This window comes from Neofelis nebulosa, chromosome 4, assembly GCF_028018385.1.
Source record: "Neofelis nebulosa isolate mNeoNeb1 chromosome 4, mNeoNeb1.pri, whole genome shotgun sequence".
In the NCBI taxonomy this organism is placed as follows: domain Eukaryota; kingdom Metazoa; phylum Chordata; class Mammalia; order Carnivora; family Felidae; genus Neofelis; species Neofelis nebulosa.
This window is the reverse complement of record NC_080785.1, coordinates 89,371,471-89,396,983: the sequence shown is the minus strand read 5'-3', so window position 1 is coordinate 89,396,983 and position 25,513 is coordinate 89,371,471. Positions and strand designations below refer to the sequence as shown.

General features: G+C 35.1%; 1 protein-coding gene across 4 annotated transcripts in view; it reads left to right on the top strand.

Moving 5' to 3' along the window:
• The window catches only part of ORC5 (origin recognition complex subunit 5), a 167,206-nt gene that overhangs the window by 48,664 nt on the left and 93,029 nt on the right, over positions 1 to 25,513 (top strand). For 3 of the 4 annotated variants that reach the window (XR_009260548.1, XM_058725347.1, XM_058725346.1), the window contains exons 12-13: positions 593 to 703; positions 24,555 to 24,667. Coding sequence is in view for 3 of the 4 variants with exons in the window: in XM_058725347.1 (XP_058581330.1) it covers positions 593 to 703; positions 24,555 to 24,667 (224 nt within the window). In the remaining variant the exon portion in view is untranslated. The remainder of the gene's footprint in view (positions 1 to 592; positions 704 to 24,554; positions 24,668 to 25,513) is intronic. The other variant, XM_058725348.1, reaches the window with a different exon arrangement.

Below are 25,513 nucleotides of genomic sequence, written 5' to 3'. Positions count from 1 at the left end.
CAAGTAATTGTATCATGTGACTTTGTACACAAGTATGAACGTTTTATAATTTTTCAGTTTTTAAATTTTGTGTTTCAGGCTGACAGCGTATTCACAAATTACAAAATATTTTATAAGTTTTCTAAGCTAGTATTTACTATAACTGATCTTTTTAGAATTACTAATGTGGAACAAATGTATTTTCCTGGTGATGGAACACAGAAGAGTGAATAGTGAGCAGTAAGGAGTAAGTTCTATCTAGGAGTTAGGACCTAGACCCTGGTTTTGGATATGCACTGTTTTGACAAATGACTTGGCTAACTCACTGAACATCTAATTACAGCAGCAAAATAGGTGTGATATTCAGGATGTTCAGGACTAAGATGAATGAATTGTCAGTTGTTTTAATATCTGTTTATGTTAAGTCAGAAAAACTTGAAGGAAATGTTCAAAAAAAATTCATGATCGTATCAGCTAAGGTTTTAAGGTAGAGACTGGAAGTTAGAATTGTTAGGGTCTTTGGGGAACAATATACATGTTTTGTTACAAGGAATTTGTAGTACAGAAAGTGTACTGCTGTAAAAATAAAATCCGTGTTCTTTTGTTGTTACAGACAAGTAATCATCTTCTCGGTCCAAAACCATTTCCACTTGACAGGTTATTAGCAATATTGTATAGTATCGTGGATAGCAGGGTTGCTCCAACAGCAAACATCTTTTCCCAGGTAAGCTTACTGATAGGTTATTATCTGTCATATTTATTTTTATGGAATTCTTCTGGTAGTATAGTTGGTATAGTTCCAAGCATTTAGATTTTTAGTCAGGATATGTTACCGTTTTAACTGTGGAATGAACTTTGTTCTTGGTAAGTACTTGAAAATTCCAAATACAGCATCTTTGAGGATATCCCTGAATATGCTTCTATTTATAGGTATAACTTGATGACAAAAACAACTTGATATTTTTGGATGTTTTCTTTTTTCAATAAAGGAATTTTTTTAGTGTTTATTTTTTAGTAAATAGCAAGTGGGGGAGGGGCAGAGAGTTTGGGAAAAGAGAATCTCAAGCAGGCTCTGTGCTAACAGCCCTGATGTGGGGCTCGAACTCACGAACCGGGAGACCATAACCTGAGCCGAAATCAAGAATTGAATGCTTAACTGACTGAGCCACCCAGACTCCCCTCAGTAAAGGAATTTTTAAATTAAATGATTATAATTATCTTGCTGATTAAATAAATAAGTGGCTTCATGATTAAATTGAAGAATTATAATGTAGAAATATAATCTAATGAAGACAAAATGTTTAAAAACTTATTTGTAAGAAAGTAATCTATGATATCCTTATTCCTCATATATATATCTTATAAATTGACAGAATGATTTAAAAAAAATTGCTTATTTTGAGAGAGAACGAGTGTGAGCATGAGTAGGAGTGGGCAGAGAGAGGAGAGAGAGAATCCCAGGAGGCTCGGTGTTTCAGCACAGATCATGGTGTGGGGGCTCGATCTCATGAACCATGAGATTGTGACCTGAGCTGAGCCACCCACGTGCTCCCACAGTATGATTTAAAAAAAATAACTTCCCAGAATGGTTAAGTTCTCAGAATTTTCACTAGATGGCAGCAGTAGCATAAAAATATGAAATATGACTTTTTTTTTTAAACAAAACAGTCATTAAGGTTTTTATTTCAGTTGACATTTTAAGAAAAACCTATTAAAAATATGGTCACAATAGATTTCTTAATTGGCACATAAAAACAATTCTTACCACATGGTATGAATGACTAGAAGATAAATGAATGATGTGACTAATATTAATGAAAAGCACTCACCTCAGATTTTGCAATGAGCATTTTGTTTTATGTATATTTAGGTTGAAAAATATGTAACATAATAACATTTATGTTACGGATGGTGGTAACTTTTAAGTTTTCATTTAAAGAAGACTTTGAGAACCAAAAACAGATATGTTCTCGACATTCTGCACCCTGAAGTTAGATAATTTTTGTATGTCAGAATTTATAGAAAATTCTTATCTACATTTATTGTGTCCTTGAAGAAAGGTATTCTAGTTGGTTATTAGGCTATGTAAATAATAGCTTAGCTAGATTGGTAGCCTTAATGCTGTTAATTTTAAAAATCTAATTCAGTTTTAATCTGTATTACAGGGATTTTTTTTCATATATATTTTTTAAAAACTTTGCCTGAAATTACTGTTTAAACTTTTTTTTAATGTTTATTTATTCTTGAGAGAGACAGAGCACAAGCAGTGGAGAGGGAGACAGAGGGAGACACAGAATTTGAAGCAGGCCCAAGGCTCTGAGCTGTCAGCACAGAGCCTGATGTGGGGCTCGAACTCACGAAACATGAGATCATGACCTGAGCCGAAGTCGGACACCTAACCGACTGAGCCACCCAGGCACCCCTGAAATTACTTTTTAATCAGACTTTGCATTTTGTTAATAGCTTTCTACATACACTACATGACATTTTTGTTTTGTTTCTGCTCTTGCAATAACTGTGAAACAGAAAACAGGTATTATGAACTTTTTATAAGGAATTGAGCCTTAGAGAGGTTAAATGATATTCTCAATATGACACAATGAATAGATCTTTGAGAACCAAAGCCTAGAGAAGTGAGGCAGACAGTTCTAAACAGAAAAGGAAGGCATTTGCATCACATGTGATTGTACTTCACAGATGCCCCAAAATTACCTTGTTGGGGAATGGAAAGAAAGATAATAAGTGGGGTTTTTTCCCCTTTCAGAGAACTTGTAATTTATTCTAGGAGGGAAAAAGCATGTACATAACAATAATGCTTTAAGACTGTTAAATGGATGCTAGATGGTGCTACTGAGAATTTTAGAGCAGAGAGAGATCACTTTTGGATAGGGCAGGATGAGAGAAAGATCACTTCACAGAAAAGGCACAAAATGGAGCTGGGCTGTGTGCAACGAGTAGGGTTGTTTTATCTGTAAGGATTTCTAGTTTACATAAGTGATACGTGTTTATTGTACAAAAATGAGAAAATAGATAAAAGAAAAAGTAAGAGAGAAAGCGGACATCTTACTTCCAGTGAGTAGCATCCAGTTAGACTAGAGATTTAAGGCGGGGGGGTGATAGGAGCAAAGGTGTGGGACTAAGAAAAAGCTAGACACGTTCGTGAACTGTGGCATCGGTTTCATTGAAAGTGGATGGTGCTGCATAGTAGCAGTGGTAGTAGTCACTGGAGTTGGGAGCCAGTAGTCTAGTTCTGCCACCACCACACATCGTGCCTTGCTGTTGCTGCCTTATGTATCGTACCTTACGTTGGTAGAGCAGTCTTGCGCATGCTAAGTTAATTGTTATAAAGGAGAAGGAACTGAAGCTCAGAATGCCTAAAATATCTGCCCAAGATCACACAGCAAGTCACTGGCAGCATCCAGATTTAGATGCAGCTTGTCCCCAGAAGTATGTCTAGGTTTATAGGGATAGACAGTCCAAAGCACCAGGAGGTTGCTGATGGAGAGATTTACTACTCTGAGGCTTTGATCGTAGATAAACAGTGTCACCAGTTTTTATGCTTTCAACAGTGTCTAATGTAATTAAGGCCTAGATGTATCTTTCTGTTTTTAAGGAAGTTAATTTATCTTCAACCTTAAACACGTAAACAAATTCTTGTTCTTTATTTTTTCTCACTAGCAGTAATCAAACTGGCAATTTTGTATGTTTAAAACATGGTTTTAAATGAATTTGTGTTCATTGGATGACAGCTCATTTAGGACTTGATCTCAGTGATTCCCATTTGGGATACAAAGGGTGAGGGAACACAGATGGATAGATATAACTAACCCTATTTGCTTGGTCAGTGAAGTAGCCAAGAAAGTCAAGTAACATACAAACCCTGTTTAAGAACAAAATGTGGCTGAAATCACATTCAGAAAAAGGGTATTTCTCCTACATGCTTATGTTTTTCCTTCCCATGGATTCCCAGATCCTTTTGTATTTCCTCCTTTTCATTCATCAACTATGCTCTTGCCCATAGGAATCACAGTTTACCTATGCACGTTTAATTTTCTAAATGAAAAAAATAGGACATTTGTATTGGCATTGCTTACTTGATATGGACACTAGATGGCAATATTGCTGCATTCTAGCTTTAAGATGCACTAGGAAAACCGCTTTGACTCCTTTATATAGTCTTTCATGTTTAGAGAAATCTGTTAATTTCAAAAACTGGTTTATTTGAACAAAAATACAATTGCCTGAAGATGGATAATGAAATATGTGTGTGTGTGCACATATGTGTACACGTTCATGAAAATGTAAAGATTGGTAAAGAATTGTGTTGCATAAGTATTTTCCACTTAGAAGAAAGTTATTTTCTTTTGGCTGTAATGTGTCTATATGAGATGATAATGTATTATTTTTCTACTCCCTTATTCTGTATCCTTTAAGGATTTATTTTATAGTAATGTGCTGTTACATGTTACATAATTATTTAATAACTTTTTACATATGATAAATTGATCAAGGGGCACCCGGGTGGCTCAGTTGGTCTAAGTTCGGCTCAGGTCATGATCTCACAGTTGGTGGGTTTGAGCCCCACATCAGGCTCTGTGCTGTCAGCACAGATCCTGCCTTGGATTCTTTGTTTCCCTCTCTCTGCCCCTCCCATGCTTGTTCTCTCTGTCTCTCTGTAAAAAAAATAAATACAAATTAATTAAAAAAAAGGAGAGGCTTGATTCTACTCCTGTTAAAAAAAATTGATCAAATGTGGCATATATGTTCATGATTTCTTGACGTGAAATTTTATTTCCATTGCAAGATTTCAAGTCCAGTTAAATCTAATCTGTAAAAAAGCTATAAAAATAGTAGGTTAAGGAATCTTTAAAGTTGTTAAAATTCCAGTTAAGAATGATAATCAAATTCATAATGGGATTAGTAATAGTAGTACTGTAATTGTTATTCTTCTGAATATGTTCTTTATCAAATTTTAGACAAAATTCTATTCATTAATCTTTTAGTCTCATAACTAGGTAAAATAATATTACCACATTCAACATTTTACAATAGATTAATGCTCAGATTGATCAAATCGAAACATGGTTTTTAAATTTTTCTGAGACTTTCAAATAAGTTTAGGCTTATGCAATTTAATATAATCTTGTAGTCAGGGACGTGGATCATTTAAAAAATTTTCACTGACCTAAAACAAATATATCTCTTATATATGTATCTGAGCTTTGTGAATGGCAAAGCATTAATTCTGATGTTTTCATTCTTTGTCAGTGTGGCTAGAATGGATAAACTATGCCATTTATATACAGGAAGTGGTCAAGGTTATAGGTATTACTTTCAAATTTTAATTTGATTAGATATGTTATTGAAGACCACTTATCTTTAGAATAGATACTACTGAATTGTCTTTTTTTCAGAAGCATATGAAAACCAGTTATGCTTCTTCATCTTCTTTTTCTTTGATGAAGAATGGTAATTTGGAAATTTTTTGCACCGTCTTGTTCAAACTTTTGATATTTCTGTGTCTTCTCTTACTCATCCTTGCCCACCTCCTCCATAGTCTTGTAGTTAGGTGAAGATAGTGGGAATACAGTTCTTTAAGATTGTGGCCATGTGTATCACTTATTTTAAAATATTAAGCCATATTGCCTTCTCTTTTCCCAGAGGATAAATTTGCTGAAGAGTGTATTTCTGAAATTATTGGTATAGGTTTTTAAAGTGACTTTTATAAAGGAAAGTTATATTTAAAAATTTAAGGACATTCAATTATACATATATTACATATTATCATTGATCTTATTTGATCAGTTAGCATTTTGAAAAATTATTTTTAAAGATAGTTCACTGTAATTCCACAATTCAGGAGTTTTAAAATAATATAATTATTATATTGCTATATTATAAGAAACAGTGCACTCTAAATTAATGTCAAGAAATAGCCGAAAGATATGAAAAGGAACATACATTGTTCCTTTAAAAAATAGTTCTAGGGGCACCTGGGTGGCTCAGTTGGTTAAGTGTCTGACTTCTACTCAGGTCATGATCTCCTGGTTCGTGGGTTCGAGCCCTGCATTAGGCTTTGTGCTGACAACTCAGAGCCTGGAGCCTGCTCCTGATTCTATGTCTCCCTTTCTCTTTGTCCTTCCCCTACTCATGCTCTGTCTCTCAAAAATGAATAAACGTTAAAAAAAAATAAAAATTAAAAAATAATAGTTCTATGTGCCCTACTGACAAATTGTTTTTTTTGGTAATTAATATGTAATTTCTGAATGGCTTCCTATTTAGGTGTGCATAATTTGATAAGGAAAAAATTAAATTAAAATGTCCTTATAAATTGGGGCACCTGGATGGCTCAGTCGGTTGGGCGCCTGACTTTGGCTCAGGTCAGGATCTCACAGCCTGTGAGTTCAATCCCCGCGTCGGGCTCTGTGCTGACAGCTCAGAGCCTGGAGCCTGCTTCAGATTCTATGTCTCCCTCTCTCTCTGCCCCTCCCCTACTCATGCTCTGTCTCTCTCTGTCTCAAAAATAAATAAAGAAAATTTTTTTTAATGTCCTTATAAATTTATTATCATTTTTAAGAGTATAAAAAAGAAAAATCTTGAGCAAAGTATAACATACAGGTATATTTTTTAAAAAAATACACATTTCCATTTCTACTTTCTCTGCTTTTTGAACTCATGTCATGATGCCTTATACATACTGGAATATATTTGGACTATATTTCTACATCAGTTTAATTTTTTGGTCATGAATCAACTTGATCTTTCCCCACAAAGATTGCATTAATTGCAGTAGCATTTAGATAACTTCATGCTTTCTACTCATTTAGTTGTGGTTTATAAGCTCTACGGGATATATTTAAACTAATAATTTTGATAATTTCCAGATAATTATCAGTCAGAATGCAGAATGATAATTTAGTTATTTTACCTGTGCGAGTTTTCTGAAGCAGAGGCTTCACCTCTAATTTATCATAGCTGGAAGATGTTTTTGCTGTACTTGTTAGGACTGCTAACCTTTATTCAACCAAAGCCAGATTTTTGGCATTTTTCTTCAAATATAGGTAGATGTACAGTAAATTTGTATAATTTCCTGCTTTTTTAAAGTATAGAAGGGATTTTGTTAATATTATTTATTTCAAAAACATTTAAAAATAAAAATTTTAGGGGCGTCTGGGTGGCTCAGTTGGTTCAGTGTCTGACTTTGGCTCAGGTCATGATCTCACTGCTTGTGAGTTCAAGCCCAGCTTCCGGCTCTGTGCTGACAGTTGAACCTGGAGCCTGCTTTAGATTCTCTGTCTCCCTTTCTTTCTACTCCTCCCCTGCTTGTTCATTCCCTCTCTCTCTCTCTTTCAAAACTAAACATTAAAAAAAAAAATTAACAAACGTGTTTGTTGAATCTTTCCTTTTGACATGCCTTGAACTTAGTGTTGTGGAACATGATTGTTTTATACCTGGTCATAATTAAATTTTGCTAATATCAAATTAAATTTAGTTGTAAGTAAATTAGACTCAATTAGTTGTGTTTATTGGTATCAAACAATCCCAATTAAGACTTGAAACTTGTTATGGACAAATAAGCAGTGTATTATATTCGGCTTATTATAAACTAGGTGGCTCTTAAAAAGTCAAATGGGTATATATCAAATGCTTGGTGATTGTAGATTATACTATTACATCTCTCTTTTATATACAATATTTCAAACTATTTTTGTAAACTTTTAACGAAAACTACTTTAACCAAATAAACTGATTTTATAGATTTTACTTATAATTAGAAAACTTCTTTACCTTAAAAAAATTAGTTTGCATATTTTATAATATTATAGTTGTTTGATACATATTTTTACAGGAAAAGTAATAACATTTATTAAATACTAGCTAGTCTCCTAGCATCAGAAATCATAGTTGATGAAATACTATCCCATAGATATACTGATTAGATAAGAATTTGAACCTCATAAACATAAAGAGTAATGTCCTAAAATCTAGCTATAATATATTATGAAGCGAGTTTAAGTGTGATTATTTTCTATTTCTATATATTAAAGGTAGCGAAGAAAACAGTTTTCCTGAAAATAGATTCTCTGCATAGTAGAGTATTAGAAGATATGAAAAGCTATTTTTTGGTGATTTGTTTGTGCTTCATTTGGCTTGTAATCACATTCCAGTGTCTCTGTTATATCCAACTTAAATACTTGATGCTATTAACGTAAATTATATAAATTGCAGAAAATATCTTGAATGCTAACATTTTCTAATAATCTTATTATGTTTTTTTAAACCACAACTGAGATTGTGGGACATTTCATTGCAAACACGGTTAGGAGGCTTACTTAATGTCTGCTTCACTGATGAATATAAGTCAGCAGGGGTGCTGTTTGACGGAGGCAGGCCCTTCTCTAGCCTTGAAGAGCCTGACTGCCATGATGCTTAGTCTCCACTGGTGCAGTAAATTAGATTCTCGAATCCACTACTACCCCTAATGTGGATGTATTACTATTCTGCCATCAGGCCTCTCTGTAGTAGGTGCTTATTTCTGCAGATTTTTAAAAAACTATTTAGGGATGTTTCATATTTCAAAAGAGTCAAGTTACTTTTGTGGTAAAGAATACTAATATAATCATTACCAAAGATTAAAAAAAAAAAAAGGGCACAGTATATTTTACTCTATTGCCCAGGTTGAATTTCTTGTCATCTGTAAAAGAACAGTGTTTACCCCTACACTACTCTTCTCATGTCTTCCCTAACTCTGGTATTAAATTTCTTCAGTGTAGCTCCTTTGCCTTTGTGAATATATCAGCCCAGCAGTAGGCATTTTTATTGAACTCTAGAAAAATGGAACCATTGCTTAAGGGTGACATGTAAAATACTGCCTAAGGGATAAAAAAAAAATGCATAAATTATGCTTTCACCTTTTGAGTAAAATAATATATTGGTACCTTATTTTTGTAGGCAATATTTTATAACTACCTTTCTCAAAGCTTAGTAGTGCCTCTAATAAGTATACCAAATGTATACCCTTTGTTCACATTTTGGGGGCAAATGCATTCAACACCAATAAATTTTATTTGGCTTGGCAGAATTTTTTGCTGAAAACACAAAGGAATGTATGGAAATGTGCCTTCGTATGCCTATTTAAGAGAACCTGTATTGTTAATATAGTGACTATTATAGGCAAATGTATACCTTAATTAGAGCTTTATGACTAGTTTGTCTTAATGAGGAAAGGAGTTTCAATAAGAATAGGTTAGGAGTTAAATGATTTGGAAAAATCTACATCATGGAAATGTGTGCTACATATTAAAATACTTTTACAAAAAGATGATTAGAAGAAGCGTTGATGCTTAAGGGGTTTTCCAATGAGAAATTGTCTTGATTCCTTGTCAGCTCACAACTAATTAGAGTCTTTGGGAGGACGTTGGCCTCACCTGCCCATACAAAGACATATTTCAGTAGCTGATGCTGCAGAAAAGTCCTTATCCTTTCCCCTAGGTGAGAAATTGGGGTTCTCAGTGCTAAGTCATCCATAGAACCTAATTGTTCCCTCAACTTGGACTCTCTGAATGTGATAGAGTTGAATTCTTAGAATTGAGAGTAGTCATGCCCTATTGATAGTTAGGAATCAGAAAGGGAAATAAACTTACCCTGAACTGTCTTGTCTCCTCCCTTAACTTCAAATGCTGTGTGTCTGCTGACATCTTTTCAGTTCTGTATTTCTAGCCCTTATCCTAGCTCTGGACCCTAATTGCCAACTGAACAGTCATACCTCAATGTGCTGTGGTCATCACACACTGAATGTATCCAAAACAAAAATTATTCCCTAAACCTCTTTCTGTTTTTTCAGTGTTACCTAGATTTCAGAACTAATTATTTATTTATTCAGCCTTTAACAAAGCACATACTTTGTGGTATGCACAATGTTAGGTGCTAGAAACACAAAGATAATATAGGTATTTTTTAGTTCAATGGAGAAATCATCTCTGAATGATTTTGTCTCCATTTACTTGGTCACCAAGTCCAATCTATTTTTCCTCCTAAATACAGATGGTTCTTGGATATATTCCTTTCTTTCCCCATTGCCATGACCTTAAATCTATATTTTCTTTGTCTCCTAGACTATTGCACCATTGTCCTAACTGGTCTCCCTGTCACCAAGTACTTTTGAATTTATCTTCCATACAGTCGTCAGCATAAATCTTAAGTAAATTTGATCTTGTTTTTCTGCTTACATTAAAAAAAAATTTTTTTTTAATGTTTTTATTTATTTATTTTGGGAGAGACAGAGCACAAGTGGGAGAGGGCAGAGAAAGAGAGAGGGAGAGGGAGACACAGAATCCAAAGCAGGCTCCAGGCTCCAGGCTCCAGGCTCCGAGCTGTCAGCACAGAGCCCAATGCTGGGCTCAAACTCATGAGCCGTGAGATCATGACCTGAGCTGAAGTCACACGCTTAACTGACTGAGCCACCCAGGTGCCCCTCTGCTTGTACTGTTTTAAATGAGTTACATTATCTGTAAAATCATTTCTCCATTCCATAGCATTTCCTGTAAGATTCTTCACAAACTGGCCCCATTTTCTGCCACTTCCTACACCATTCACAGTAAGCTGTTTCCTCTCTGAAAGCACAACCAGTTTTTCCTTTATATTGTTATATGTGCTTTTCCCCTACCACTGTTGAGCTCTCTTTTATGCTTTGTGATCCACACCCCCCAAATGCCATTTCTCAATTAATCCACATTTTGCCTCCCTCCCTATTATTCATTCTCTTCTCTATAATCAGATAGTTGTGTTTGTACTTAACCACTCGCATCCCTCTCATAATTGTGTTATTACCATTTTATTATGTGTTTATCTTCTCTGATATCATGAACTCTTTGAGGTTGCAAAGACCTTGTCTTCATTTTTGTGTCTCTCACATAGTGCCTTGAATGTGAGATTCACTCATTGAATGAATGGTTTCCCATTCTCTTAAGCTTGCAGTTATGGTCTTCTTAGAGACTAAAGATTTGCAGTCATTTGTGTGCTGATTAAGTTCTAGGGATTATAGGCATTATCTTTAGTTCCTCTATGTAAAAACGTACATGCCAGTTTTTGTTTATCTGAGCATAATTGGAGACTAATAGTCCACTCCCCACCTTTTTTTTTTAACTAAAAATTCCAAAGATGAATTTCCAGAGATGATGATTTTAAGTTGAACAGCTTTGACAGCATTTACCTATCGCTTCTATTGCCGCGCTCATCATCTCCACCTCATGTGTGGAGAACTGTCAGTTGAACTCTCTTGATGTATGCCACATGCTCATGAACTATCACGTCACCTGAAATCAGATCAAATGTGCTTGTTGGGTTGTGTGAACCTCATGCATTAACATATCATATGTTCTTTTATTTAAATAATTTAATATGTTTCAAGTTATAAAGCTCCTCCAGGACAAACAGGACAGGGTATTTCACAAATCAATTGACATAGATATCAACCTATGAAAGTATAAAAATAATGAGCATGTTAAAAATTAATTACAGTTGTAAATTGATTTCCTTTCGTTGGCAGAAAGAACATAGTTTATTAGCCCAGGAGCAGGTTCACACTGTTTTAACATCAAGCACTTCCAGCTGAAGCTTGTTAGTGACTGCCTCTCAGATTAAGGAAAAAAAAACCTCACTGTGGTACATGAACTCCTCTTGTTAAGACATAAATAATCAGCTCATCCCCTACATGGATGAGAACAAAGAACATAATAGTATACAGAGCAAAGATTAATTAAGTAAATATTGCACGACCCCATTTAAGATGTTAATTAAAAAATATCCAAGTGTAAGGAGGTGTTCACTTTTAATTTTTCTTTGTGAATGCCTCTGTCATGACATAGGTGCTATTCACAGGAGAAAAATACATACTTTGGCACTTGAATTAGGCAGATTGATTATTTTAAGCTAAAGTAAAATAAAATTCTTTGTGGTTAGTATGTTGCTAATGCATGAAAGCTAGGGAAATAACATTCTCTTTTGATCGTAAGATGCTTCAGAATTTTAGGGGTTTTGTTCATTAAAAAAATTTTTTTTAAATGTTTATTTTGAGAGAGAGAGAGCATGAGCAGGGGAAGAGCAAAGAGAGAGAGAGAGACAGAATCTGAAGGAGGCTCCAGGCTCTGAGCTGTCAGCACAGAGCCCGATGTGGGGCTTGAACTCACAAACTGCGAGATCGTGACCTGAGCCGAAGTCGTATGCTTAACTGACTGAGCCACCCAGATGCCCTTTGTTCATTTTTAAACCAAGGGCTAAAAACCAGAAATTTTATTTTGAGGAAAAACATCGGTGGCAACATATGACTAAAACTTAACACTAATATTAACTAGTTCCCAAAGCTCTTTTTTCCCCTTTTCTCAAGTTATGTCCGTATCTTCAGCTAGATCCTGACTTATAGTCCCCTCCACCTTTTTTTTTTTTTTTTTTTAACTTTATTCTGTATTCCTGGCACAAAATCCAAATTCTGACTTGGAAAAACCGACTCCCTAGGCTACTTTCATGTTCATTTGAATTTCATTCATCTAGATTTGAGCTTGACACAATAGACAAGCAGCTGTGGAAGACAGTACATAGTCTCCTAAAATCTGGAAATTATTGGCAAAAGAATATGCTTTAATAGGTAATAGAAACCAAAAAGTGGGGGTAAATGATTTCCATACAAAAATTTAAACTTAAATAATTAAAATGACACTTCTTGAGAATGATTTCAATGTTTCAGGAAACACCTTTCCATTACTTTTGCTTTTTAAAAGTTTAATGTTTATCCTAACTTAATTTTTTCAACTGTTACATGTTTTGTATGATTTAGTGTCATAAATTTTTCTGTAAATGATCTTTAATCCACAAATGTATAAGAAATTTTGCATTGGGATACCGTTTTTAACATTACCTAATTTTAGATTTTAAGAAATCATGCAATTTCCCCACCTTAAATTATCTTTTAAAAATTAAACCTTAAGGGGCTCCTGGGTGGCTTAGTTCATTGAGCGTCCGACTTTGGCCCAGGCCCTGATCCCGCGCTTCATGGGTTCCAGCCCCGCGTTGGGCTCTGTGCTGATGGCTCAAAGCCTGGAGCCTGTTTCAGATTCTGTGTCTCCCTTTCTCTCTCTCTGCCCCTCCCCCACTCTGTCTCCCGAAACAAATTAAAAAATAAATAAAAATTAAAATTAAACCTTAAAAGCAACGATTTTATATCTAATATAATGTGCAGTCTGATTTATGGAAAGTTAACATTTCATTAGGTTAATAAAGTCCACTTAATATTTTACTTTGGTGAATCACACCCCTCACATCTGATCATTTGTTCACATGTTTGTTGAATAGTAATTCTCAAGGCTGTTACCTGTATCCCTAGGGCAAGACATTTGCCTATGTGGACATATTTCTTTATCCTTTCTGCTACAGTTTCATTAAGGTCTTTGTTTTGTCTGTAGTGGTTTTCCTGCTGGGTTTCTAACTTCTGGCATATTCACAGGACCTCCTTCCAGGGTGTAATGCTTCTAGAGTTATCATTTTACTCCTCTCTTCCATAAAGCTTTCTTGAGTCTATCCCAACAAAGTGACCTCTTCCCTGGGTACTGTAGCTCCCTTTTGGGGGTAGTGTAAGAAATCTGGGCTTTAGATTCAGATGGTATTCAAATTCAGTGGTGCTCTTATAACTGTTAGCTCAGTGACCTTGAACATTTACCTCTTTGAAGTTGTTTCCTCATCTGGAAAAAGAGGTTTATGTATAGTACCTAACTCATGGTGGGATTGTTGTGAGGACTGAAGAAATTAAAGTGCCTACCACAGTGTCTGTATTTATAATCTATCAATGCTGTATCTGATCTGTAGAGCTGGGACTCAGTAGTAGGTTCCAGTCCCCATATCACTAATTACCCATGGTATCTAATATTAACCAGTCCCATGGCTCTCCCCCACCTACCCTCAAGTTTTGTCCATATTCCCTGCTAGATCCTGAAGGAAGAAAGGAATGCCAGGTTACATATGTGTCATTCTCAGGAATTTGGAAGGACTCTAGAAGAAAAGATAAAAGTATTGACTGGGGTCTTTAGTACAGTAGTTAATACTCTTAGCAGACCACCTTGTAATATTCATCAGCACCCAAAGTGAGGCATTATTTTGGCTAAACATTTTTAATATGTTAAAGATTCTTAAGACTTAATATGTTAAAATTCTTAATATGTTAAAGATGCTTAATTTAAAATTTATTTTTGGAACTCTGAAATGTTTTTTTGTAAATCTCCAGCATGGTATAGGTGTTGTATTCTTTTTCACTGGGACTTTTAGAGTAAATAATTTCGAAACATCTGCTAAAGTGCTTCAACATATTTGTTTGGGGTGACTGACCAGGGACTGATAATGTCATTCATCCTTTTATGATGTCTGTTTTCTCATCCGTAAAATGAGGCATTGATCTCCAAAGTTTTCAGTACTGATGGATTAGCTCAGAATTTTATTTTATAGTCATTTTTATATTGAAACATTTTAGTTTTTAATAAGTTTGAAACATTTGGTTTTTATAGCCCCCACATAACTGAAAAACCTTCACAGTTTTAAGATATAGAAATAAAAAGTAAAATTTGGGAAAATGTAAATCCCAACCTGGGATTTGCATAATAATAGTTTTGCTGTTATAATTTTATGTTCTAGAGAAATAAGTTGTACAAGCCACAGGTTTATAGCAACTTTGTGAGGACTTTATGGGCCCAGAGCATGAAACCAGCAGCTTTAAATCCTTTGTTGCTGAACCACAAGTCGTAACTAATCATCTAGCTTTCAATAAGAAAATCTGTAATCTATATGCTTTTTAAAATCAACACAGACTCACCACAGCACCATATCAATGTTGAAATAATTAACATCTGTTACTTGCCCATTTTAAGCAATATTTTATCAAGTTGGTTTAAATCCCTGTAAATGTGAGTCAAAAACTGTTTTTATTTCTCTAAGTAGATACCTAGCTTCGTAGGTACTTAAACATTTTGAGAACAGATTTATTCAGGCAATTTATAAAGTCTTTCTCAAAGCTCTCTATATATTGTGTATTTTATCAGTGTATTTATGTATGTATATGTGTTTTTATTGAGGTATAATTGACTACAACATTATCTTAATCTCAGGTGTGGAACACAATGAATTGAGATTTGCATATATTGTGAAATCACTACAGTAAGTCTAGTTAACACTTTTCACCATACATAGTCATAATTTTTTTCTTGTGTATTTATTTTATTGAATCTTCTATATGTATTTTTTTGGAGGTAATTGGGTTATTGTAGATTTGCATGTAATTGTGAGAAATAAAATGGAATCTCTTCTCCTGTGTGCCCTTTATTCAGTTTCCCCCCAAGGTAACATCTTACAGAATTATAGTACCACAACCAGGAGGTTGACATTGATACAATCCACTGATCTTATTCAAATGTCCCACTTTTACAAATATTTATTTTTGTGTATATCTGTGCATACTTGCTTACGTGAAATTTTATCCCATGTGTAGGTTTGTATATCCACCACCACAGTCAAGATACAGACCAGTGACATCACTCCAAAGACCCCTATTTTATAACCACACCTACCTCCTTCCTCCCCCCTCTACCAATCCCTGGCAACCACTAATCTCCATCTCTAAAGTTCTATGAATTCAAGAATTTTTAGAAACAGAATTATATAGTATACTGTTTTGAGATTGGCTTTTTTCACTCAGCATAATTAACTCTTTTGAGATTCATCCAAGTTTTTGCATGTATCATAGTTCATTTTTTTCTTCATGCTGAGAGGTAGTCCATGATAGGGATGTACCACACTTTAACCATTCACTCATTGAGGGACATGTGGGCTCTTTTCCATTCTTTGTTTTGTTTTATATAGTTTTGGTTTTGGCTATTACAAATAAAGCTACTGTGAACATTCACGTACAGGTTTTTGTATGAACATGGAATTCTCTGGGATAAATGCCCAGTGGTGCAATTGCTGATAATCTAATAATTGCATGTTTAGTTTTATAAGTGATATCAGTGTTTTACCACTTCCAGTGAAGCATGGTAAACTTACTTCCAGTTAGACCCCTTTTCTTTCTCCCTTTTAAAATATTACTGTCTTGAGTATCAGGTTGGTGGAATAATTTTTAATCAGAGATGATATAGAACACTCACAAGGAGATGGTCTATTTGATTTATCGTATTTCTGCTCTTTCCATTGTTTTGTCTTATTTCTTGATGCCCAAGGTTCCTTCTTTTATCGTTTCCTTTTTTTGTTTAAAGAACTTACTTTAACCATTATTTAAAGGCAGGTCTGCTAGTGACAGATTCTTTAGTTTTCCCTCATATGAGAAGCTCTTTATTTCCACTTTATTCATGAAGAATAGTTTTTTGACACATAGAACTCATAATTGCCAGTTTTGTGGTGGTAGGATTCCTGTTCCAGTCAGGGAAGAATAGACCTGCCTGGGTACCTTTCTGTTCTGGATTGGGAATTACGGGGTGCTAGGCCTGGGTTACTTTGTGCTTTTGGGTGGGGAGTCATAGGACTCCCTGCTTTTATATTGTTCCTCTAGTCCTGGGCCCATAAGCAGTCTGCGTTCCCCTTTGCACCTTTCAGAATCCTCCTTTGCTTGCTTCTTATTGTTTCCAGGGTGGATAGTTGTCCAGGGAAAGATAGTAAATATGAATCGATGCCATCTTGTCTGGACCAGAAGTTCTCTTGTATTTTTATTTTTTTATCTTTTCTTTCCAGCCCTACTTTCTAGGCTCTTTGTTAGTATTTGTTTATAAAGTATATTCAATGGTAGGGGCACCTGTATGGCTCAGTCAGTTAAGCATCTGACTCTTGGTTTCGACTCAGGTCATGATCTCTTGGTTCATGGGTTCAAACCCCTTGTTAGTCTCTGCACTGACAGCATGGACCTGCTTGGGATTCTCCCCTTCTCTGCCCCTCCCCTGCTTGTGCTAACTCACTCTCTCTCTCAAAATAAATAAACTTTAATATATATATATATATTCAAAGGTAATTGCAAAGTTGAGTTGCATGAGAAGCCTACTGTAAATTAGTGCTAAGTTTTTTTTCAGTATCTTCAAATATATTTTACCATTATTATTTAGAAAGTTTGTCTCCAATAAAGATTAAATTCTTCTAAGACATTAATTTTATTCACCGCAGTATATTTCAGTTTATTCTTTGCTAGAAACAGAGCCTTACCCAGAATCACTTCCTGCATTTGGGGCGTTAACAATGGAAATGATTCTAACAACAGGATTGGTTGCTGCAGCAGATAGGAAAGACTCTGGTCCCATCTCTACCTTATGCATGCACGTGCATACACACAAAACTGAGACACTGTAATGCATCTGGTCCCGAGTGCCTTCACTGTCTAGACTTCTGCCATATTCCCACCAGCCATATCAAACCACAGGTATTAATGCCAACCTGGAGGTACGATTTCACTATGTTGTCACGAACATTTAAACTTGTGCAGGGAAGTAAATCAGTTTTTTCTGTGGTCCTGTTTATCTTTGAATGCACAGTACCTAGAGCAAGTCCTCAAGAGTTTTGTGAATATACAATTAGAAACAAATATTAGATAATTTTTAAGAATTGGCTAGTGGAGAGGAAGGTGGATATTCTTGAACTTTATGTATAGAAATAATTTTCCAAAGTTTCATGTGCTTTTTCCTACAAGTTTTCATTTAGGTATAAGTTCATATGTTTAAGATTCAAAATGTTCACCCCACAAGTTAATCTTTGTACATGATTTTTGTCAGTTTTACTCTAGTAATATTTTAATAAACTGGCAGAGTACTTTTAAATTGTTGGTACATTTGTACACTGCTTTATGTAATGTTCTCTTAAACTTTGTGTGTCTGTTCTTTTTGTTCATATGATAAGGTTACAGAATTAAAAAATCTCTGAAATTAGTAATTTTTAATTTAAAAAAATCACATCCTAATTTAATTGCTTTATTTTGGTTTTGGATTTTTTTGTGTATTAGTTTTTCCTGAATCCTACCTTCCCCTCCTCCCAAAGTTGAGCAGTCATCTTATTAACAGTTTGGAAATACCTTTTGACTGATACATCTTAAAGTGATACTGTTTCCTTTGCACAATTTACATGATTATCCATGGAATTCTGGTAATGATTTTCAGGGGCTCTCTGGTTCAATTTACTGCCTTTGGAAATTAGTTGTAACTAATGTGATAAAAGTAATAAAAGCGTAGGCTATCCGAAAATATTCTTGAAATTCTAACTTAAATAGATCAAAGACAGATTTTTGTGTTTCTTTTGAAAAAATGCGTAAGAGTAATTTAGCATACAATTTGAGTTCAAGGATTAAGTATATGAGGGTATTTGAATCATATGAAAGTAGAAGTTATAAGAAATATAAGGAGATGCCACTGGAAGAAAAAGGTAATTAATGTTTTTTTCTATTTTAAAAATACTAAAAAAACCTGTGTTTAATAATAAGGAAGATTAATGTGTGAGTTTCAAATGGCTATTACTAACCTACTTTAGCAAATGAATCCCTTACAGAAAAATAGAAAAGATTGAAGTTAATGAATATATTTTGCTACAAGAAACTATGTTAACTCTTCTATATATCCATAAAATTTCAGGCCCTTTCTCATCATGATTCCTACCTGCTTCCAAAATAGGAAGGATAACAAGTTTGCCTTGGTGTTCAGTAATACTTACCCCATCCCTTCATAGTAAAGATCTCAAGTAACTCATCTCATAAGAGATACGAGCACGCAGGGCCTGCATGTTCTCATTATTAAGTGAACCTTTCTTTAAACTGCTTTTAAAATCAGGTTTTATTTGTGTTGATATACCTTTGTGTTTCTTTTTAGTGTTTGATGTATCTCATTCTGTCCTTTGACTTTTCACTTTTCCATATTCTTCTGTTTTAGAGGTATCTCTCCCAAACAGTAGATAGTTGGATTTATTTTTTTTCAGTCAGTCTTTGTTTTTTATTTGCAGCAGTTAGCTTACTTATGATTACTAATGTAATTTTGTTTATATCTATGATTTTATACTTTCTATTTCACCTACCTATTTTTGTTTCTTATTTTCTTTTGGATTATTTTTATAATTCAGTTTTTCCTCTTTACTAATGTAGAAGTACATACTCTTGTTTTTATTCTCTTAGGTGTTATTCTAAAAATTATAACATTCATACTTATTGAAGTCAAAATTTAGTAAGTACTTTTACTTTTCTCAGATACCACGGGACCTTAGAACATTTTAACTTCATTTTCGATACTCCCAATTTACATATTACTGGTATTGTGTACTTTACTCTTATTTTTATTAATTAATTAATTACTTCTCATGTTTATATGTTTTGAGAGAGAGCATGAGCAGGGAAGGGGCAGAGAGAGAGGGAGGGAGAGAATCCCACACAGGTTCCACACTGTCAGCACAGAGCCCAGCTCAGGTCCTGATCCCATGAACTGCAAGTTCATGACCTGAGCCAAAATCAAGAAGTGGACACTCAACTGACTGAGCCACCCAGAAGCCCTGATCTTATTTTTCTCTCCATAATGCATTATTATCATTTCTGCAGGCAAATTCATTTAGATTTACCATCATATTTTCTATTCTCTTTATTCTTCATTCCCTCTTGCATTTCAGACCTTTTGATGGGATCACTTCCCTTCACCTGGAGGTATGTTTTAGGAATTTCCTTAAGTAGGGATCTTTTGGTAGTAAACGTTTGGTTCTGGTTGGAACTGTGTTTAATTCATCTTCAATATTAAAAGATTTTTTTCTGGGTGTACAGTTCTGAGTTATTTTCCACCATGTATTGAAGATACCTTTTCACTGTTGTATGGTTTTCATCGTTCTTAAGAAATCTGTAGGTCCAACTGCCACTTGTTGGAAGATACTGTGTTTTCTTCTCTAGCTATTTTTTTTAAGTTTATTTTATTTCTTTTGAGAGAGAGAAAGAAAGCAAGAGAGAGGCAGAGAGAGAGAATCCCAAGCCTGAGGGGCTCAGTCTCATAAACTGTGAGATCACGACCTGAGCCAAAATCAAGAGTCAGATGCTCAACTTACTGAGCCACCCAGGCACCCCTTCTTTTCTAGTTACTTTTAAGAACTCCTCTTATCTTCTGTGTGCTACACTTTCACGATGATGTATCTAGGTATGGATTTGTTTTGATTTCTCCTTCTTTGGATTTATTTAACTCTTTAATTCTGTGCTTTAGTGTTTTTTCATCTCCTCAAATGAATTTCCATCCATTATCTCTTCAGATATTATTTGTGCCCCATTTTGTCCAACTCTGTTTTCCTTCTAGATCTTTGATTAGGGGTATGGCCTTTGTCTTCTCTATTTTTTAACCTCTTTCATATTTTCCCTCTTTGTATCTCTTTAGTCTGCATTTTGGGTAATTTCTTCAGAACTGTTCTCACATTCCTTAATTTTCCTCTACATCTGGCCATATAATTTTTAATTGGTTATGTTTTTAATCTGCAGGTAATTTTAAATTTTATGTTTTCTAAACAAGTTAAGCATGGTATATTTTTCAGTAAGCTGTAGGAAATTCAGTGTTTTTAAATAATAGTGTGTTTTAACTAAATGAATGGGCTGTCAGAAAATAAACTCATTTAATTTGAAGTTGAAAAATAATGCTGATAGGTAGTAACAATATAAATAATACCTCATATTACCGAATACTGTGTCCCAGGCCCTGTGCTAAGTGCTTTACACATGACCTCATTTGATAGGCACATCACTATTTCACGCATTTTTAACAACCAACTTAATCATTTTTGTTTCAATGAACTTAATTCCTAAACTAGGTAAGTGGAAACTCTTATCTTTTGTAAAAATGTTGAGTGACATGATTTGTTTTTTTACCTTTCATTAACTTTATTCATATGCATATAAAATATTACTAAGAAAATCATAACTGAACTGTGATCACAGCTAAGAGAGCTAACGTCTAATGAGTTGTATTAGACTGTTACCTCATCCAGTGAAGATATAAGGAAAAGTAAAACTGATTCAAGGCAGAAAGCACTTACATGCTTTTCAGAGGTTTTGGAGTTGTAGTTAGGAAACCTAAATCCTAGCCATTTGAGTTTCTGGTACCATCCAGTCATTATCACTTTGGGCAAGTCAGTGAGCATCTCTATTTCCACATTGGTTAAATCAATCATCTGAACCTAACAGTTTTCTGATGCAGGGGTTGGCAGACGTTTTCAGTAAAGAGCCACATTGTAAATATTTTAGGTTTTGCAGGCAAGGAGGCAAAATGGAGGCTATATCATGTAGGTACTTATGCATGAGAGAAGACTTTTATCTCATTCCATCTTGTTTGCCTGGCGTGAAGTCAGTACATTTTGTGGGTATGTTTTGTGCTCACTTGCCATCGACTGGAGACATTTTGAGGACAAAGAGAGAAGAGGCCTGGCAGCCTGGACAGGCAGGGTGACAACTGTGGTCAGTTCCATTCTTTGTCACAGTGACATTCAGGTCCCTGTGCACTCTTCTTTCCTCCTGGAGAACCCAGTTGTCTCAACAAATGTCAAGGGATTGCTTAGTATACAGACCATATCCTGTGATTTCCAGAAACCACCCCCCCCCAAAAAAACCCCCAAATTTAAAAATACTGGAAAAACTTCATGAGCTGGAAATTAAAGAAGAATTCTGGGGTGCCTGTGTGGCTCATTTGGTTAAGCGTATGACTCTTGGTTTGGGCTCAGGTCATGATCTCACAAATGCTGACAGTGCCGAGCCTGCTTGGGATTCTTCTCTCCAACTCCCCCTCTCTCACTCTCTTTCTCTCAATAAAATAAAGTAAGCATTAAAAAAAAAAAAAAGAATTCTAAAATAGCTTTGGAGCTAAAGAAGAAATCAAAACAAATTAGAATTGGAGTATATAACTACTTTCAAGATAGTAGAACAAACAATAGAACGGAAGAGTATTATAATTTAGTGCAATAAAAGACAAGAAAGACACAGAAGAACAAATAGAAGGGTAGACGCTCTGTCGGTTAGGCGTGACTTTGGCTCAGGTCATGATCTCACGGTTTGTGAATTCAAGCCCCGCACTGCGCTTGCTGTTCTCAGCACAGACCCTGCTTTGGATCTCCTGTCCCCATCTCTCCCTCCCCCGCTTGTGCTCGCTCTCTTAAAAATAAATAAAACATTTAAAAAGTTAAAAAAATTTTTGAAAAGAAAAAAGAAAGGTTGACATACAGTGGTAGAAAGAAAAATTTTAGAACATCATTACAATAAAGGCAAATGAGCAAGGTAAAGACTGTCAGACTGGCTATAAAAAAAAATTGCACTACATGTTGTTTACATGAGAACTATCTAAAACTAAGAAAATTAAAATTTTGCAGGGTGCCTGGGTGGCTCAATTGGTTAAGTATACAGTTTTTGATTTCAGCTTAGGTCATGATCTCATGGTTTGTGAGTTTGAGCCCTGCATCCGGCTCCACACTGTCAGAAGGATTCTCCTTCTCTCCCTTTCTCTCTGCCCCTCCTCTGCTCACGTTCTGTCTCTCAAAATAAATAAACTTTAAAGAAAAAGAAAATAACAAATTTGAAAGGAAGATGGTATAAAAGGAAAACATTATCACCTAAAAGAATGTTGATATAGGTATATTAATATTAGAAAAAAATACACTGTAGGTCAAAGACGTTACTGAAGAAAGCGACCATTAGATAATAATGAAAAGGTTTAATTTGCCAACAAAACAGTGATTTTTAAGTGTATGCATTTAGTAACAGGTTCAAAAACATAGAGCAAAAACTAACAACTACAAAAAGGACAAACTCCTCAAAATGGGAGAATTTTAATTCCTTTTGTAAATTTTGATAGATGAAATAGGTAAAAAATGGAGTATGTAAGATTTCAGCCATGTAAATAAGCTTGATCTAATAGACTTGTAAAACAGTGTATAACAGCTGCAGAATATAGAACTCTTTCAACACAGAGAACATTGATAAAAAGATTTCAAGACTTAACCTAATTTGTGATATTGAATTCGAAATTAAAGTCTTAACTTTTTGAGTGCAGAGCTTCATATTTGGATATATTAACACAAAGTGTTTTTCTAATTAGCAAAAATTTTTCGTATTTGCTAAATATAGAATTTTCTGTATATAAAATACTGTGGTATCTACCATCTGTTCATTTTTTAATTTGCTAATAAAGCAATGACAGCTGACTGAACACTTCCTAACACTTTTCTCCTAAAAATTGTAATGGGAGGAGACTCCAGTCTGTATGGTGTAGTAGGATGAGCAGGGACTCTAGATTTGAATTCTTGCTAAGCTGCCCACCAGCTCTAGGATCTGGGGCAAGTTACTTACCACCTCTAAGGCTCATCACTAAGTGAGTGTAACAGTGTCCACCTTCTAAGGTTATGAGGAATAAATGAGATACTGTGTATAGAATACTTGGTACCAAGCAAATCATTACTGCTATTACTGTTTTTAATCACTCATGGAATGTTTACCAAGCATCTGTAAAGTTTTAGTCTCAAATTAAGTATTTTTAATTCCTAAGACTTGTCACTAGGTATTACAGGTTTTAAAAAACTCTTATCCCTTCAGTTGCCATGAAGCAAGTCTCCAAATCTTTTCTTGTTGCCATTGCTGATCTCTTCTCCTATTGTCCAGGAGATGAGGAGAAGAAATAGGGAGAAGAGAATGGGCTGCTCAAAGAATTTCACCTCTTGAATCAGCTTTCTTTCTTGGATTTTATCATAGTTAATACTTTTTTTTTTTTTTAATTTTTTTTTCAACGTTTTTTATTTATTTTTGGGACAGAGAGAGACAGAGCATGAACGGGGGAGGGGCAGAGAGAGAGAGAGGGAGACACAGAATCGGAAACAGGCTCCAGGCTCCGAGCCATCAGCCCAGAGCCTGACGCGGGGCTCGAACTCACGGACCGCGAGATCGTGACCTGGCTGAAGTCGGACGCTTAACCGACTGCGCCACCCAGGCGCCCCCATACTTAATACTTTTGTTGGCCTTACAAATGTGACATTGTCTTATATTTTGATTTGACCTGTCAGAATGCATTTTTGTTTCCACCAGCACTAATCCTTCTGGTATTTTTCTGACTACCCAATTGGTGATCAGTTTTAAAGTAAGACTAAGCCTAGGCCTGAAGGATGTATTTATCTCTCATTTAACCAGCTACTGCACTCTAAAAAAGGCCCACCTCCATATTGTAACTGCTCAATTCTCAAGGCAGTACAGATTTGGTATTCTGAGATATTAAGATAGAAACCCCATAAAATTCTGAGTAGAGGAAGAATGTGCTTTATTAGTATATTTTAAAGGTTAGCAATTGTGTGAGTCATTAATGAAACTAAGCTGTCTCTAATGGAATCCTTAAGGCTTATTGTTAGCTTAACCAGGACTTTAAGTATATGTACAAATATCTGTATACAAGTTCAAAGTTATATTCTTTGCAGATTTTCTTATGAATTCAGTTATATATCTTTACCACAGGAGCTGTAAAATGTTTTAGAAATGAGGTCATCATGTAATCCCATTAAAACATCTCATAAAAATGTTTTCTTATTTTTAGATTACCTCTCTAGTGACCCTTCAGCTATTAACCCTGGTTGGTCACGACGATCAGCTTGATGGACCAAAATACAAATGCACTGTATCTCTAGATTTCATCAGAGCTATTGCTAGGTAAGCATAGAATCATCATTAATGTAAAATGTCTTGAATTATGTAAATGATACACTAAATATAAAAATTAATGTTCTTCCTAATGTAATGTCATTAGTCATTTAAGCAAGAGAAGATCATTTAAGTGCCAAGAATGAAAAAGTTTCACTGTACGATGAACCCTCTTATCAAATTTACAAATGACACAAAATTGGGAAAATTAGCTAATATATTAGATGGCAAAAAGGAAGATTCTGAGAGACCTTACCAGACTGGAATAATGGTCCCATAGCAGCAATGTAGGATTTAATGGACAATTGACTCCAAAAAAACCTCAAATGTACTAAAACAGGATGGGAGAGACCTGGCTTAAGTCCTGAGCGTTTTAGCTGGTGTCTCATTCAAGGGAGGTAATAGGTCTCCTGTGCATTGCCATAGGCAGAACAAATCTGTTGTGCTGTCCTGTGCTTGGCGTTTTAAGAGGGGCTTTGACAAGTGGGAGGTGCCGGTGTTGCGGGGAGAGGGCAGGAGGAGAGTGGTGGAGTGAGACACCATGTCTCATCCCTAAGGGATGAGAGAAAAGCCTTAGGAAAGATTTGGTAACCGTCTCAAGTATTTCACAGCCTTTCATGTACAAATGGATGAAACTAGTTATGAGTACTTCTAGAATTTTAGAAGTTCTAGGGAAGAAAGTATGTCTGTCAAAACGAGAGCTTCTCAGTGGCATCTAATGCTGTGGACCACTCTCTTTTTTAAAACTCTGTTTTCTTAGAGCCCATGATTCCAGTCTTCTGGTTTTCCTCTTTATTCTTTGGTTGTGTTTTCTAAGGCATTTTTGCCAGTTTATCCTTTCCACCTGACCTTTAA